Raw genomic sequence first — 16,496 nt, 5'->3', positions numbered from 1 at the left:
GATTATATTCTTTCTTTCTAAACTCTGCAGTAACAGTTGAATGTGAAATGTTTCGTACCATCAGCAGAAATGGCTGCAGGATTCGGCATTAGGCAATACGTAGGATTGAAATCATCAACACCCAACCAAATTCATTCTTTCTTTCTTTCTTTGGGATTTTTCACGATCCCCTCTTCTCATCGTTTTTCTTCAAGTGGAACCATAAGGAAAAGACCCTTTTAGTGTTTAACAATTGACTTTTCTAGCATCTGCCAATTGATTTAATTAACTAGCGCACGACCTTAGATTCTACAATTTCAATAGCTTTTCAGTTCTGCATTCCATGCACAATAATGATAATATTTATGGAGCTACCGGGAAAAAGGGTTATGGTTTTATGAACTGTATTTAAAGATTCAACTCTGCCTTGCTTTGTACTTTCAAACAAGGCAAAATCCTTCTCACACCAATGTTTTCCCCTTGCAATGTGCCATGTTAGGAACGCATGAGCAAAAGATAAATTAAGAGAGAGAGAGAGAGAGCTTGAGAGTTGATAGTAAATCAGAGATTGGACATTTTATTGAGAATGTCTCTAATCTCTAAAATCTAGATTATGATCGTACTGTACTAATCAGAGCCAGCTACATTACATAATTTCATATTCTTGACTATCTACATAAGACTTAGGCCGAGAAAACATTCTGCCACCAGAAAAGGTCGTCAGAATAAGAAAAGGGGAAGGCACCACACCCATAATCATGATCCATCATCGCTGTCGTCGCGCCCTTCAGCTCTATCTTCTCTGATGGTCTCCAGCTTAGGAGAATGAGAAGGTTTCAATGGAAGAACAAAAGGAGATGGTGCAACCTCCATCCATGACTTCATGTGCATCATTTTCTTTGCCATTTTTCGTCTTCAAATTACAAACCCAAGAAACCCGCAATTGGGGAACAGATTGAACTCGCAATGGTTTTTGCTAATGTGTAGACACTAGATATTGGACTTCTCTCTTTCTCTTCAAGAATAGATGAGAAAGAGAGCAGAAAAGAAGGAAGCTGATCAGAGCCTATCAATTCAGAGCTTGAAGAAAACGTTAAAGAGAGATTGGTTTGACTGACTTGGTGATGAAAGAGCAAATAGTTGGGTTGGCTTTATATAGGAAGAGCAGAGCAGAACAAGGAAGCAACTGCGAGGAAAATATCAAACATGTGGAACTAGTCGACGGTTCTACGGTTTACCACGTGGGAGTAGTGCCGTCAATTTAGCAGAAGACAACAGAACAGAACCACTAAGAAAGCTGATATTTGGCATGTTATGAATGATTGGGCGGGGATTTCGAGTGTCCCAAGAAAATAATTCGTCTGGGAGGGAAACAGAGACGTCAAATCAGTCAATTTCTCCTCTAATTATGGGCGACGGCACGGAGGAGCTTCAATTCAATTGAGTGGCAGTCCTTGAAACTTCTAGAATAGTAGGACAAAATAATGCGAGGATGCGTCGAACACTTGCTAAAGAAATATCTTTTTTCCCACTACTTTTTTTAACTACTGCATTCTATTCTTCTTTATCATTTTTTTTTTTTTAAAAAAATCTTTTCTTCTTTGAAAACACGACCGATTCTATTATGAATTGCGGTTTAATGGTTCACCGCTCACAAAATTGCGTAGGCAAGAATGTGGGCGAGCCTATTATGTCACGCACCCTGATATTCAAATTTGGTTATTTATTTATTTTAACAAGTCCGAACATGTGTCTATTATTTATCGAGTCAAAATCAAATAATTTTTCTTACTTAATTGAATTCTAATTATTTGAGTTTGTTTATATCTAAACATTAGATATTATTTTAATTGAGTTTAAGTTTAAAATTTTATCAAATACAAAATATTATTTATTTATTTATTTTAAATTTAATTAGTTAATGATTCAAATGAACTCTTAACAGAGTATTGAACTCAATTCCAATATCAAATAGCTTAATTCAACCTAACTGTGGGGATCACTTGTAGGGCTGTCTCTGATTGTACGACCCGATCTTGACAGGGAAAAAAAAAATCTTAAAACGCACTCCTCACATACCTGGAAGCTGCGTTTCCATGTGGGCAGCCAGCCATTCATTCCAATTTCCAATTCAATAGGTTTGGGTAACTGGGAAACTCGACTCCGGTTCCACTTGTAAAACATATATGTGGTTTTGGTTCCACTTGCAAAGCATTCGGCATGTACGAGGGACGGGTGCGACTTATGCTGATAGAGATAGGTTCACCTATACATGCCGTCCTTGGACATTTGGCATGCATGCAGACAGCCCAAACACGCCTCATGGAAGCAGTGCTGCCACGTTAAGATTCAAGGATTTTGACGATCTGGTTAAGGCTAGCTTCACATATGCCAAACACGTGCAAGATTTTCACCACCAAATTAGAGACCTGATTAAACCCAACAAATGATTGGTCCAACCACATGGTGGAGTGAATTAAAATGCAGTGGCACCCAACAACCAATTAGGCATAATTATTCATTGTTGGATACCACTAGCAGTGCCAAATGGTACCCCCTTGTGTACCAAAATTTCAGACACGTTTAAGCACCGATCACTTATAAGGCAGCATGGCAACATCCTCACCACTGATCCACGCCCTTCGCTGGCCAAATCCCTCATCAGAACAGACCAAGAGCCCCAATGCAAGAAACTTCCAAATATAGAACTATATACAATTAGGCACACAGACAAAACAGTTTAAATGCCGTAAAAAGATACCAACTTTTGCTCCAGAACAGCAGGACTCTACAACTAAAAGCCCTTGCAAAGAACAGATCCAGGGCAAATTACTCAGAATATAGGTGAAAAAATAAAAAAAAAAAATCGGACAAATGTTGTTCCGGCTGGAGGTACGTACGAAACTATTGCTGCGGGGCAAACTAAGACTGGTAACAAAAAATTATATATATATATATATTTAAATGACTGTAGCCAGGCGTCATTCTGATGCAGACGAGCTGACGCATTTGCAAAAAGTTAAAAAAAAAAAAAAACTATCCGGGTAGAGTCTGGAAGAAATTAAAAATAATAAGGTTGCCTCATGCTAATTTACAGATTCCAACTTTGACTGAAATCTCAAAACTGGAAGATATGATTGATCTTTTTTTTTACAAGTTTTGTCCCCCCTACCGGGGCTGTGTTAGTCCAATAGTGATGTTTAAATTAAAAAAAAAATTGTCTTTGTAATCTAGCTGTTCATTTGAACTGCTATATTTTCATCGAGACTATATGCTCGCCTATATAAGCAGGTTTAAGATTATGTAATTTGTATTATATGAAAATATAACACGAAATTTTTTTTATGTAATTTGTATTGTATGAAAGTATACGAGATTGAGATAGAAGAAAGTGAGAATTCGGAAAGAGAAAATGAAATATAACACAGAATGAAGTGAAATTTGCTCAAGCTTGCTTATATAGACGAGATAAAGACTTGGTGAAAATCTAACCGTTCATTTGAACAGCTAGATTACAAAGACAAATTTTTTTTTAAAATTTAACCACTACTACTAGACTGACACAACCCCAATAGGGGGACAAAACCTGAAAAAAAAAAAAAAAAATCGGTCACATCTTCCAACTTTGAGATTCTAGTCAAAGTTAGAACCTGTGAATTAACAGGAGACAGCCTTATTTTTTTTTTAATTTCTTCCAGACGTTGTCCGAGCAGCCTTTTTTTTTTTGAATTTTTTGCACATGCTGCCGAGCGGCAGCATTAGACTAACACTGACAGCCGAGTTGTGTCATTTATATATATATATATATATATATATATATTCGTATCCCCGTCAGAACAACATTCGTCCCATTTTTTATTTTTTCACTTCTATTCTGAGTAATTAACCCAGATCCAGTGCATCCGTGGTTGCCTGTGATTTTCATGTTTGAGATTGGACTGCATCAACTTGGTCCAATGCAAAGAACAAATCCAGTGCATCGACGGTTGCCTGAGCTTTTCATGATTCAGATTGGACTGCATCAACTTACCAATCCGGGCCTTCCGAATAATTGACTCAACAGCTAAAGCCCCTTGCAAAGATGGGATCTAATGCTTCTGCGGTTGCTTTATGCTTTTCACACCAACTCGGTCCGATTTGGACCGTACATTTCAAATAAAATAATTTATTTCAATTGAACGCTCAAATCAAACCAAGATGATGGTGTGGTCCAATCTGAATTGTGAAATGCAAGGTGCAGTATCACACCCGCATACGCAAAGAACAATAAACCTTCAAAAGGACAGTGGATAAAGAGAAAAAGGGGAAGAAGCATGCATGAGATACAGTAATAGGCTTTCTCCTAAGATAAAAAGTTGCATGGCAAAGGGAAAGGAGACCATAAAAATGCAATCTAATTGTAGAAAACCACTGACAGAATAGTGAGAGTTTTGCAGTTATTGCAAAAGATTAAAAAGGGCACTGGAATTTACAAGAATCATTTCAGATGCAAAGCTATGGAAAATGAACAATGTTACTGATAACCAAATGGAAAAGCAGAAGTAAGAGATAGTAAAATTTTTTTGTTCAACTTCACAAAAACAATGCCAGCCAAAAAAGTTAATAGAAACGTCTAAAACTTTATCAATAACTTTTAGTTTTAGATAAATCTGACAAAGAAGCCTACTCTCTTATTTCTCATTTTAACGAATCAGGCGTACTACTGCCTTTTTCTCCAGCAGTAATTCTGTTTTATACCTCTATACGAATGAATGAAGCAGTCACCAGCAGTCTGCTATCCTCAATCAACAATAACAGGTTGCTAGGGAGCCAAGGTAACTAAATCACCTAAAACTGAGCTTAAGGTTCACTAAATATGCCTTTTACCATGCTTCTCTCTATATCCATTGTGGACGTACTTTTTGGTAAATTTGGCAATTTATTGAGTATCATTCAGAATTTTCCATTTCTTTCCAATTCTTCCCACTTATGGAGTAAAAACATGAGCCCAAAGGGATCCAAAATCCCATTTCTTCCTTTTTGCTTGAAAACAAAACCCAAAGTAAAAATCTTTTCTTTCCAACCATTTCTTTTATCCCCAATTGAGGAGAGAAGAATGGAGCCTAAAGAAAAGCTATGAAGGCAAACTGCCTTCCTCTTTTGCTTGAGAATTTCATAAGCATAGTGAAGAAAGAAATTTAGGCATATGCATACCATCAAGGCATACCTATTTTATTCACAATAGTGGGAAGAATAGGAGAGAGAAGAAATATTTCTCATTGAAACTGTCTTGTATACAGAACTTTTTTCCGTTAAAGCAAATCCCAAAGCACCAAAGAAAACAGAGTAGCATGTACAATTACTTCAAGATCTTTAAGTTAGCCCGAGTTTTTGAAGAAAAAGAAGATAACACAGTGATGATGAGAGAGAACAAGATGAAATAAAGAAATAACTGTTGTTTCAAGGTAGGTTGGAGTTCAGGCAGCAAGGGGGAAAAAATGTAACCCTTACTAATGCATCCTTATATTTAGAGTATATTTCATAGGCAAAGATGGCATATTGGAAATTTGGCCAGCCAACTCCGGCAAATGGATAAACTTCACAAGGATGCTACCGAAGAACTATCCTTTCATGTACACAAACCACGCAACTTCTTTCTTTTCAAGTACAAAAGAATTCAATTTAACAGTTTGAATTGCAAAAGCAAATTCACAGCCACATTCATGATTATATAATTAAATAAATTAAAAAACTAAAGTTCCACGTTGAATATGTACTCAAGCTTTGAACCATTCAATATGCAAGCTCATTTAGACCAAATAGAGCTAGCTGCTAATAACATATCCCTGAAGGCCTGAACTAGGAGCACCACCATTCTGAAATTACTAGCAATTGCCAGATAGATAATTAACATAAAAAAGCAACATAACATCATAAGTTGAGATCAAATTAGCAACTAAATTAAGCAACAAAAAGAAAATAACAATAATGGAAGCTACAATAAATATTCTCATTTAATGCCCCCAATGATTCCAATACTCTCACATTCCACCCCAAAAATAATCCATCCGAATTCCACCAAATCGTGGTCACAAACACCCTTAATGATTGAAATACTACAGAAGTATTTAAAAATGAAATTTAAGCACTTAACTTTCCAATTTAACTTCCTCCTTCCCAAAATTCAGTAGAAGCGAATTTTCAATTCTCTGGAATCTCCACATCTCCATCAGCAATCTCCTGTTGCAAATCCTTAGGATCCTTTCCATCCACAGTGCAACCAACAGAAACACAGGTCCCCAATATCTCCTTCACAGTCCCAGCCAAATCCTTCGCCATTGACCTCGGCCGCATGACTTTGGCGATCTCAATAACGTCATCCAACGAAATGTTCCCAGAATGCTTGATGTTCTTCGTCTTTTTACGGTCACGTTCGGGCTCTTTTAGGGCTTTGATCACCAGAGCCGCCGCGGATGGTACAACAGAGACCTTGGCTTGACGGTTTTGGACGGTGAGCTTGACGGTGACGCGGAGACCTTTCCAGTCTTTAGCGGTCTCTTTAGCGATGTCTTCACCAATTTTTTTCGGGGATAGACCAAGAGGACCGATTTTTGGAGCAAGCGAACTCGCTGCTCCGACCTCACCGCCGGTTACTCGGACGAAGACTTCTACAACCTGCGTGGGATCGAACTTTGGCGGCATTTTGCGGCTTGTGTGGGGATAATTTGGCTAGGGTTTTTTGTTGGGGATGGCGGGGAGAAGTGAAGAGGGAGGCGGGGAGAAGTGAAGAGGTTTGTTAAAGTAGGGTTTTGCGGAGTAAAATTTAAAAACAATGAGATTGGCCCGCCCAATCACGTAATGGGCTTGAGACCTTGGGCAATTTGGATTAGGTTCCAAACAAAAGATATTTAAACGTTTTGTACATGCACCTTTGTTTCGCCCTTAAGGCAATTAAGCTATTCTAGGGCTTGTTTAGGATTGTAATGACTTATTGAAAAGTATTTCTTTAATAAAATTTTTAATAAAAGTATTTATTAAATGTTTAAATACTTTTAAAATCAAAACACTTACTCTAAAAGCAGCAAATTTAAACTTTTGCTAAAAATACTTTTTCACACCAAAAGTTTCATTTCTAATTTTATGAGATGATATTCATCAAACGCCTTAAAAATACTTTTAACATCTAAGGGCCGTTTGGAGTTGCGGTAACTTATTGAAAAATGCTTTCCTATTAGAGTTTTTAATAAAAATGTTTATCAACTGCTTAAGTTCTTTTAAATATATTGTTTGGAAACATGATTTAATAAGTACTTATTGTATTGAATAATGTGTAATTTGAAATTTTTAAACAGTATTTATCTCTTTATTTGGTTCATAATATAGGATAAATGATTAAGTTTGATGTTATATTTTTTAAATCATGAAAACTAGTGTAAAAGCACCAAATTTGAGTTTTTGCTATGAGTGTTTTTAGCACCAAAAACTCTACTCCTAATTTTATGGGATGATGTTCACTAAGCACATCAAAAGTACTTTTAGCACTCAAAAGTATTTTTTTTATCAAGAGCACTGTAACACCAAACGGGACCTAAAAGTGATTTTAAAAGTACTTTTAACATCTAAAAGTGCTTTTTGACATCAAAAGCTCCATTTCTATTTTTATGAGATAATATTCATCAAATACCTTAAAAATACTTTTTAATATCTAAAAATGCTTTTGAATGTACTTTTAACAACTAAGAGTGCTTTTTTTTTAAAACCAAAAATAGTGCAATCCAAAATGGAACCTTAGTATTTTTGAAGATTCACTATACATGGGACTTTTTCAGAGTCTAGAACTTGGCTCATGTCCTATCATCATGAGTATTGATACGGACAATGATTGTGTTGAAACATGAAGGCATACGAGGAATTATACGAGGAATTACGAACAATAAAAAAGTCTCGAGAGAATACACTTATAAGGACAAACGTTTTTAAGTATTAAAAGTACTTTTAAAATATTTAATAATTAATTTTTCGTAAGTTGTAGAGTCCTTTTTTTGTAATTTAAAAGCATTTTTGTCAGAATTGTTTCTTTACAAATGACCGTAACCCAGAATGGAACCTTCATGACACAACCATATTTTTCCATACCAATGTGGGCTAAACGAACCATTTTTCACTTTTATTTTTATGCAATATGTGAGGATTTTAAACGAAGACTTGCCTAGTGCCTCTTTAAACGGGATTCCATGAATCATGCCCAAGAGTTCAGGCTCGAGGGATATCAATGCCCTGAATGTTAACTCAGCCCACTTGGACCCCAGGGGAGCCAGAGCCCTCTAAATATGTCAGTACAATCCTCTGGATGTGTCCTTGAAATTTACAAATATCTACAATTTTATAGCTTTGTTATAGTAAAATACCACGACTAACATTTAACCTATAAATCCCTTGCTTTGGAAAGTAAAGAATAGCATTGGTTCGATTAGAGCTAAATTAATTGTCCAAAAGCTATTTCACTAGTACGCAGTTTTCTCTGCCCCGTACTTGCCATTCAAGAACAAGAAATTAGACATTACCCGTGCCTTGTTTGAATTGTCATTTTTTCTAAAAATATATATATTTTTTTATGAATTTTTTTTAATCATTTTTTCATTTTTTATATATTAAATTGTGATAATAAATTTTTTACACAAATTTCAAAAAAAAAAAGTAATTCAAAAGGGCTAATTCCACGAACCTATTTGCTGTATTTACCAGCCTTTTAGGTCTTGGCATGGTGTGATGAAGAAGAAAATGAAGATTTAATACCTTAAAGCAATCTATGTTGAACTTAGATAGGATCCTGGGAAGAATTCACTTTAGATAGAGGGTTTATCCAAAAAAAAAAAAAATCTTTCTCACAAGAAAAGCATGATATTCCGTTCAGAACTCAGCAAACTCATTACAAACTACGCAATGTAATGCCCGAATTTCAAACACTGCTTTATTACTAGTTCAGTTTATTCCCCCAAATAATACATATGCGATAAATTCAACCGAATAAAGACAAAAGAGCTACGAGACAGACATCAAACATGACGATAAATTAGCGAGAACTTCCGGTGTGTCGCATTTGAGAGGACAGCGAGCCAGCTGGCAAAAGCAATACGCTGGATCCAAGTGCTCCCTCGTGGGGCCCCAATTCACGTGCCACCACGCCCTCCACTGTTACTTGAAGCAGCATGAAGCCACGTGGCACATTCCGCATATCAACACACACGTGTTGCAGTCTCGAAGGACTTAAAAACGGACCTGAACCAGGTGAATCGGCCCTCGCTCCACCTCGCGACAAATTTGAAAACCTCATCAGAAGACACAAAAATTGTCTTTCCTAAATTGCCCTCCTTACCCTCTTTTGTTGTTATCCTAGATCAGCAAGACAATTGAATTGGGTGGTGTCATAAAATACTCCGAACGCGCGAATTCCGCTACGCACTCGTCTGATAGGTAGGTGGTTCAGTTCCTTCGATTTTTCTCTCTAGGCCTCTTCAAATCTCTCATTCCCATAGTATAGAATAGAATAAAATAAATGTATGATCTATCGTTACAGATAAAAAATAAAATAAAATACTCCGAATGCGGGAATCCCCGATTTTTCTTCCCCCTACTTCTTTTGAAACTTACCTGGCAATAAATTACACTCGGTTGCTGATAAGATAAATACATTAGCAAAAATCGCCCGATAATTGCTAGTTGGGTAAGATTGTAAGAAGTTTTATCCCTTGGAATTTGGATAAGTTGGAAGTATAAATTGAGAATTTTGATAAATGAAAGGAGAAGTATACTTTTGCACCACTCCAAATCTTGTTTGAAAAAAAAAATACACCTATTATTGTTGAGGAATTTATCATGGAGGTTGTTGATATAATTTGTTTGTATTGAAGCAGAACAAAACATGTTTATTGTGATTGATAACATTTAACTTTCTTGATTGTTCAATTTAGTAACTTTATGTATATTAACATTGATAGGAATAGTTAAGAATGAACCTTATTGCTGAAAGGTAATACTCATTTCGTCCTATTTTGATTGTCATAGTTTTTTTTTCCACATAGTTTAAGAAAAAATAGTTAATTTTATTGAAAAAATAAATTTAGATTGCTATTTTTATAAAATATCCTTACATTAAATAGAGTATAACTTTATATTAATTATTCATGAAAACTTGAATTGATGGTCAAGAAACAATCTACATTAAATAAGGTAATTTATACTAATAACAACCTACATTGAATAACGGTATTGTAGAGAAATTTTTAAAAAATTATATTTTTAAATTAAAAAGTGGACTATAATTTAAGACAAACTAAAAAAAAAAAAAAAACTATTAAAATGAGACGAAGGGAGCATCAGGTTTATGGGTTTCTATTGATCTTCGCGCACACAGGGGTGAACGAAGCTAGAGGGGTAACGTTGCTTTCCAATTTCCTATATATGTATATATGCAATGAAAATGAAACAAAGTTTATTTCCAATGAGGAAGTAATTGATATGTTTCAAGGAAATCTTATCTAATACGTGTCACAAGCTTATCTAATACGTGTCTGTAAAACAACTCCAATGTTCTTCAAGATGAAAAACAAAAAATCCAACACAATCCTACTTAAATGAGTTTTGATTTTTAACTTGTAGGGCGTTGAACTTAAAATATTATAAATCTTTTTGCTCTCAATGGTTATCTTCCTTTTTTTTTTCGGATCTGGAGGTTAATTCCCCAAATTGGGCAGAGCTTCGTTCCAATGCAGGCTATAAATCTTTTTGCTCTTAATGGTTACCATTGAGAGATAAATAATTTTGATTGACTTTCAATTTGATGTGATATTTAATTATAATTTCGCTTTACATTGTATATTTGAAAGAAGGTAAAAGTTATTATAAGTAATTTTACATTCTAAACTCTGAGTCAACACCAGAGAATTTTGACATAACCTATTTGATTTATCATTTTGACATAAAAAAAAGATTGAATATGACTAAGAGAAATTCACTTTTTCGGTCATTGAAAAAAAATTGAAAATCATGTTCTACATAAGTTACCAATGTACGTTTGGTCAACAACTCTTGGCCAAATTTTATTGGCAATTAAAACCTTACAAATTACTTATAGACTTTGCAGCAATTAATCACCCGTCTAAATGAGTTTGAAAGATAAAATAATACTATTCTAATTTTAAAAGGGTTATGCTACTATTTTAGATCTTCCAATATCAGATTAAGAGAACACTATTTTAATTTTTTTAATTCATTTAGACGAGAGGTTAATTGGTTTGAGTGCCTAAATAACTGATGAGATCTGATGAACTGAACATATCAATAGAGAGAGTTTGGTCAAATGTTATTGACCAAATTTTGAATTGACGAAGGTGTTCATTTACAACTAAATTTCTGGGTTGGACGGTTCAACTAGAAACTCGTCACTTTTAGGGCATTTAATCTAGTTTAGAGGGTAAAATCAATGGAGTCAACCCAAGTTTACTCAACCGAGCAGTAAATAAAAGAACCCGGGTCTGGATTGGATAAATGCACAATATGACGTGGCATTTCTGCGCATTTCACAGCGGGGTAGCATAGTAATTCTTGCACTCTGAAGTTACAGAGAAAATGAGGACGAAAAAGGATAGAAGACAGTTGAGTTAGGGAAGGAGAGAGAAAAAGAGGACCTTATCCATTAAGAACCCCCAAAGCCAAATCTCCCTTTCTATAAAGCAGATCAAAACCCCCAACGTCGTAGACGATTGGAAACTAGTAAGGAGGAGAACCCATTTCTTTCTTCTATAGATTGATAAAATTTTGAAAAATTTATTTCATTGCTAGAGAGAGAAACAGAACAATCAATCAAAGAAAGAGAAAAGCCCATATTGATTCGTATTCTTATTCAACAATGGCGGCTTCGAAAAGCTACTTTAGCAGAGCAGCAAACTACCGATTCTTAGATGCTCCGTCGGGAATAAGTTCCGACGGGATGTTCGAGCTCGATGAGTCCGATGTCTGGAGTACTGGACGCGCCGCTGCGTCGCCTGAGTATCGTAAACCGGCGGTGGGTTCACGTACACCGTCATCGTCGAGAAAAAGCTCTTCATCGGCTGCGAAGGTGGTTGTTGGTGGGACGGCTGCGTCGTTGCCGGTGAACGTGCCGGACTGGTCGAAGATACTGAAAGATGAGTATCGGGAGAATAGGAGGAGAGATAGTGAAGATGATGATTTCGACGGCGAGGATGGGGAGGACGTCGGTGGGAAACGGATTCCGCCGCACGAGTTTTTGGCTAGACAGTTGGCGAGAACGAGAATCGCATCGTTCTCTGTGCACGAAGGAATTGGGAGGACTTTGAAAGGGAGAGATCTTAGTAGGGTTAGAAATGCAATTTGGGAAAAAACTGGGTTCGAGGATTGATTTTAGTACTTCATTTTTGTTTTTCCACCCCTCTTTCTCTGATTATTTCGTACTTCATTTTTATGGGAGTACTCTCTCTCTCTCTCTTCTTCTTTTTTTTGGTTTTTTTGTTTTTTGTTTTCCTTTTTGGGGTTTTGCCGGTCTCGTATTATATCGATGATTGGGTACTGCCGTAGTGGTATTAGTATTTGATGAGAAATCGGATTACCGGTGAATGTAACTCTTTAACTACTTGAGAGATTAATCAAGAAATGTGGATTTTGTTCCACTAATTTCCAGTTTCATCTCAGTTAATTATTAATTTGTTGGACTAAATACTAATATGATTCCGCGCTAAAGAATGATAAATGTTGAAGCAGGATTTCCACGGAATATAATTTGGAAAAAGTTTGAAAATCAAATTGTTGTAAGTGGGAAATTAGTGAATTATTTGCTTCGAAGTCAAATGATTGATGCTGTTAAACAACCATGTTGGGGGAGTATTTCAACTCTGAAGAGAAAAGTTGGGGTCACAAACTGGAAAGCATATGAAAGAAGAGCATAAAAGGAGAAAAATGGTTCAGATCCATGCATTTTATCAGTTTGGAAATGGGTTTTACTCCACACCAGTTTATGAAGTAGTACTACATTTTTCTTTATTCTTTTATGCGTTGTAGTTTGTTTTTAGGGTTTGGGAATTGTAAGAGAGGATAAGGTAGTTGTTGTATTAACATTTGAATTTGTGAATCCTGTACCAGAATCAGCACTAAAGTATTTTCTGCTTTGTGCTTGTTTCGTGGTTATTCAAACAAAACATATGAGTTTGGAGGCGAGATAGAAGGAATTATAAATAAGAGATATTGAGTTCGAATCCTTTTACTTTAAGTCGGGCGATAAAATAGAAACAGATTATACATTGAGCTTAAATCCTCTCAATTTCCATATATATGTATATGTGCGTGTGCACGTGCGCTCGCCATTAAAATCTTGTCTATATATCAGTGTTTATTACTGAAGTTGAGCTTAAGGAACCTCCCTCACGGCCTCTCCTCCCCCCTCTCCCTTGGCAAAAAGAAAAAAAAAATTTATTATAAATGTTTAATCTCCACCTTGGGTTATAAATATTGAGTGAAATGTTTCTTATTGTATTTATCTAAATTATACCAGCTGCTGCGTAAAACTTACCCACTATGCAAAATACGCACTTAGGAGGCAACGCATAACTTTTGTTCATAGCAAATGTATCACATAACAATTCTGCTGTGTGGCCCCTCGTGCGTGCATCTTGGCTTTTTATGCCACCCAACAATAACCAACTAAAGCAAATTTATTTGGTTCATTATCCAAGCCTTACCTAATGATCTATCTGAGGAAGTTATATTGATGGTAAAAATAGTAAGACTTCGAAAAAGGCAAAAACCAGAATACATATGCTGGACATCCATTTCCCACTTGGATATGGCAAGGAACTGTAAAGTATTTATTTTTCGTCATTTTTGCTGAGAATAATATAACCACCCTTGGATCCAAATTTATAAAATTAATGACAGTGACCGATAATTTTAGCCCAACAAACTTTTTTATTCAAACAAAATTCTGACAAATTTAAGAAAAATTCTATGGTCCCTTTTAAATTCCATTCCTTCTACGACTCTACTTGTATCTTTCAATGAAGATGGTGACTTCTATGTTAAATAAATCACTAAAATTGTTACAAGGGTCAAAAACCCTCATTCCACAATTCAACATAAATTTAAGCTCAAGTACAATGTTCAAAAAAGGGAATGTAAAATCTCCCAAAACTTAAAAAAGTGCTAGTACTTCATTTTTCTTTTCTTTTTGTTTTTAGTCCTTATAGGAAGGCAGCCCTTAAAATCTGGTCAGAGATGATCCAACCACCAAGTGCCAATTTCAAGCTACTAACTGGCTTGCATACAAGCTACCAATTTTAAGGGCATATATTGCAATGTGTGGTGCAATGGCTACCCCCAATTGTGGATCCTCTCTAGTCTCCATCACCATCCTTTCAACTTTCAAGTGCTGCAACTACATTATGGCCGCTTGCATTATTATGACCGATTCCTTTTTCCGGGCCATCTGGTGAGAGTGATGAGAGGCATGGTTGGCCTGATTACCATCTGTAATATATGGCCATTACTATGTTTGTCCCCTTGCAAGGACAGGAATGTTGTATCTCAAAAAGGGATAGTAGCACTCGGGTGGGTAGTCTCAGATTTTAAAGAATACAACCGGTTTATTAATAAACGAACTAATTTTACTGGTTAGTATGTCCTTTTACTTCAAAAAAGTATAATTCTGACTCTTGCCTCTCATCTTGCCACTTAATCGTGGTTTCTTCCGAGCAAAAAATTCCGACGGCTCCTCCTCCCTTTAAATTAGATTAGAATGGATTGTACAAATGTTATCGTTGCGACACAAAAAAAAAAGGACCCTTCACAATGCCTGTAGTGTGTACCAGTACAAAGCTGTATGCTCAAGTACACATTCAATATAAAACAAGGAAAAATTAATCATCACATTCAATCTGCCTTGAGAAATCAAAAGGGCGTTGAATTTTTTAGCAACAGTTGTAATAAACAAATATGCATGCAGTAGATTTGCTTGTGGGATGCCATCAACTAAGAATCATTTGGTTTAAGATACATTAGGAAGGGAACAATTGTTAGGAACTAGTCAATTGTTTTTTTTTAATTTTATACGCCTAATGGCTTCTTTTCCATAATGAAGAACCTAATCCATCCCAAAAAAATTAAAGAAAGTACTCCCAACAAAGTGCAATTGGAGGGCCACCATGTGAGACAACTCTCTTAAGTTGTAAGTGATGAGAATAATTCAGCTCTCTTAAGATTTTTTTTAAGTGATTCAAATCATGCATATTGTTTTGTATCATGGACCAACAAGAAATCATGGATGTTATGTTATGGACACTTTCCTTTAATCACACAAATTATTACACACAAAAAAACAGGGACAACAACAGGTTCTTTAGGTCGGGAATTTTTTTTTTTTTTTTTTTTTGTCGGATACGATAGATCTACACTAATTTATACTAGGGGGAGAGGGGATCTGAAGAGATCTAAAGATAATTCAGAGGGGACTGAACCACCACCGAACCAGACGGATGCATTATGCACCCGTATAGATTTTTTTTAAGCAGACATACATATTGTGACAATTGGTGGGAGGCAAGATTTGAACCTTTTAAATCGGGTATTGGTTACACTAAATAACTGTAACTTGTGCTCCGGAAGACAACGGGAATATAGTTGGCATTAACGTACAAGAAATGACTAACTGATTCAAAGAGACGAAAAGTGACTAACTGATCAAAAATTTCAAGCCTCTCCTGAAGGAATGTATTCTCAGATTGTTAATTAAGAGAAACCCAATTTCTTTTAGATGATACAAAATCAGTCAGACACAAAGGAAGTACTACCAAATATTTGGCTACAGTGAGGACAAATTTAAAAAAAATTAATGTATTTTTCTCTAATACAACATAGAGGTAGAACTTAAAAGTTATTCGTGAACTAAAACATCGTTTTGTTTCTTCTTGTTTTGCCTTTTGGGATGTATTGTACTCGGGGATAGTCGTATGAAGATAGCAAGCACGAAAACAGGAATTCAATTTTGAAATTATCAGAAACCTCAGGTAGGTTTCTGAGCCAATGAATTTTTATCGCTTAATTCATTGGCTGTAAACGTATTTTATATCCTTTTTCTCAAGCTAATAATGTTTAATCATTACTTCGTGAATTAAGCCAACCATTTTATCACATTGAGAACTTGATACATTCGGGCCCTTATGTAGAGGGGCAACTATCAATCACCATAATCGGAAGGGGGGAGGAACAAAGCCACTACCACAAAAGCACGCCTATCCAAAGTCCTCAGACCCAAATTTCTTCTCCACCATTAGCTTTAACAGACAAAATAGGGTCCTATCAAAATTACTTTTGAAGGAAACTGACTGCATATTTTTTTTAGACATAAATCTCCTCCAACTGTAAATTCAAGGTGAAAAAATGTGGTGGAAAATGCTGTCATAATGTTATGATACTAACAACTACTGCTACTTTTTGGTTTTGGTAACTACTACTCACAACACAACAGAAATGTT

At 35.7% G+C, this 16,496-nt stretch overlaps 2 protein-coding genes across 2 annotated transcripts; one reads left to right on the top strand and one right to left on the bottom strand.

Annotated features, from left to right (window-relative positions):
- Positions 1-5,842: 5,842 nt before the first annotated feature.
- LOC113760809 (60S ribosomal protein L12) lies at positions 5,843-6,769 on the bottom strand. Its single transcript, XM_027303544.1, has one exon. The coding sequence runs from the start codon at positions 6,658-6,660 to the stop codon at positions 6,160-6,162; it is 501 nt and encodes a 166-aa protein (XP_027159345.1). The 5' UTR covers positions 6,661-6,769; the 3' UTR covers positions 5,843-6,159.
- Positions 6,770-11,677: 4,908 nt separating this feature from the next.
- On the top strand, positions 11,678-12,660 carry LOC113762214. The gene has a single exon (XM_027305554.1). The coding sequence runs from the start codon at positions 11,867-11,869 to the stop codon at positions 12,374-12,376; it is 510 nt and encodes a 169-aa protein (XP_027161355.1). The 5' UTR covers positions 11,678-11,866; the 3' UTR covers positions 12,377-12,660.
- The last annotated feature ends 3,836 nt before the right edge of the window (positions 12,661-16,496 follow it).

The sequence above is a fragment of the Coffea eugenioides genome, chromosome 1, assembly GCF_003713205.1.
Source record: "Coffea eugenioides isolate CCC68of chromosome 1, Ceug_1.0, whole genome shotgun sequence".
Classification (NCBI taxonomy): domain Eukaryota; kingdom Viridiplantae; phylum Streptophyta; class Magnoliopsida; order Gentianales; family Rubiaceae; genus Coffea; species Coffea eugenioides.
Note: the sequence above shows the minus strand (reverse complement) of the source record. Positions and strands in the feature narration are given on the sequence as shown.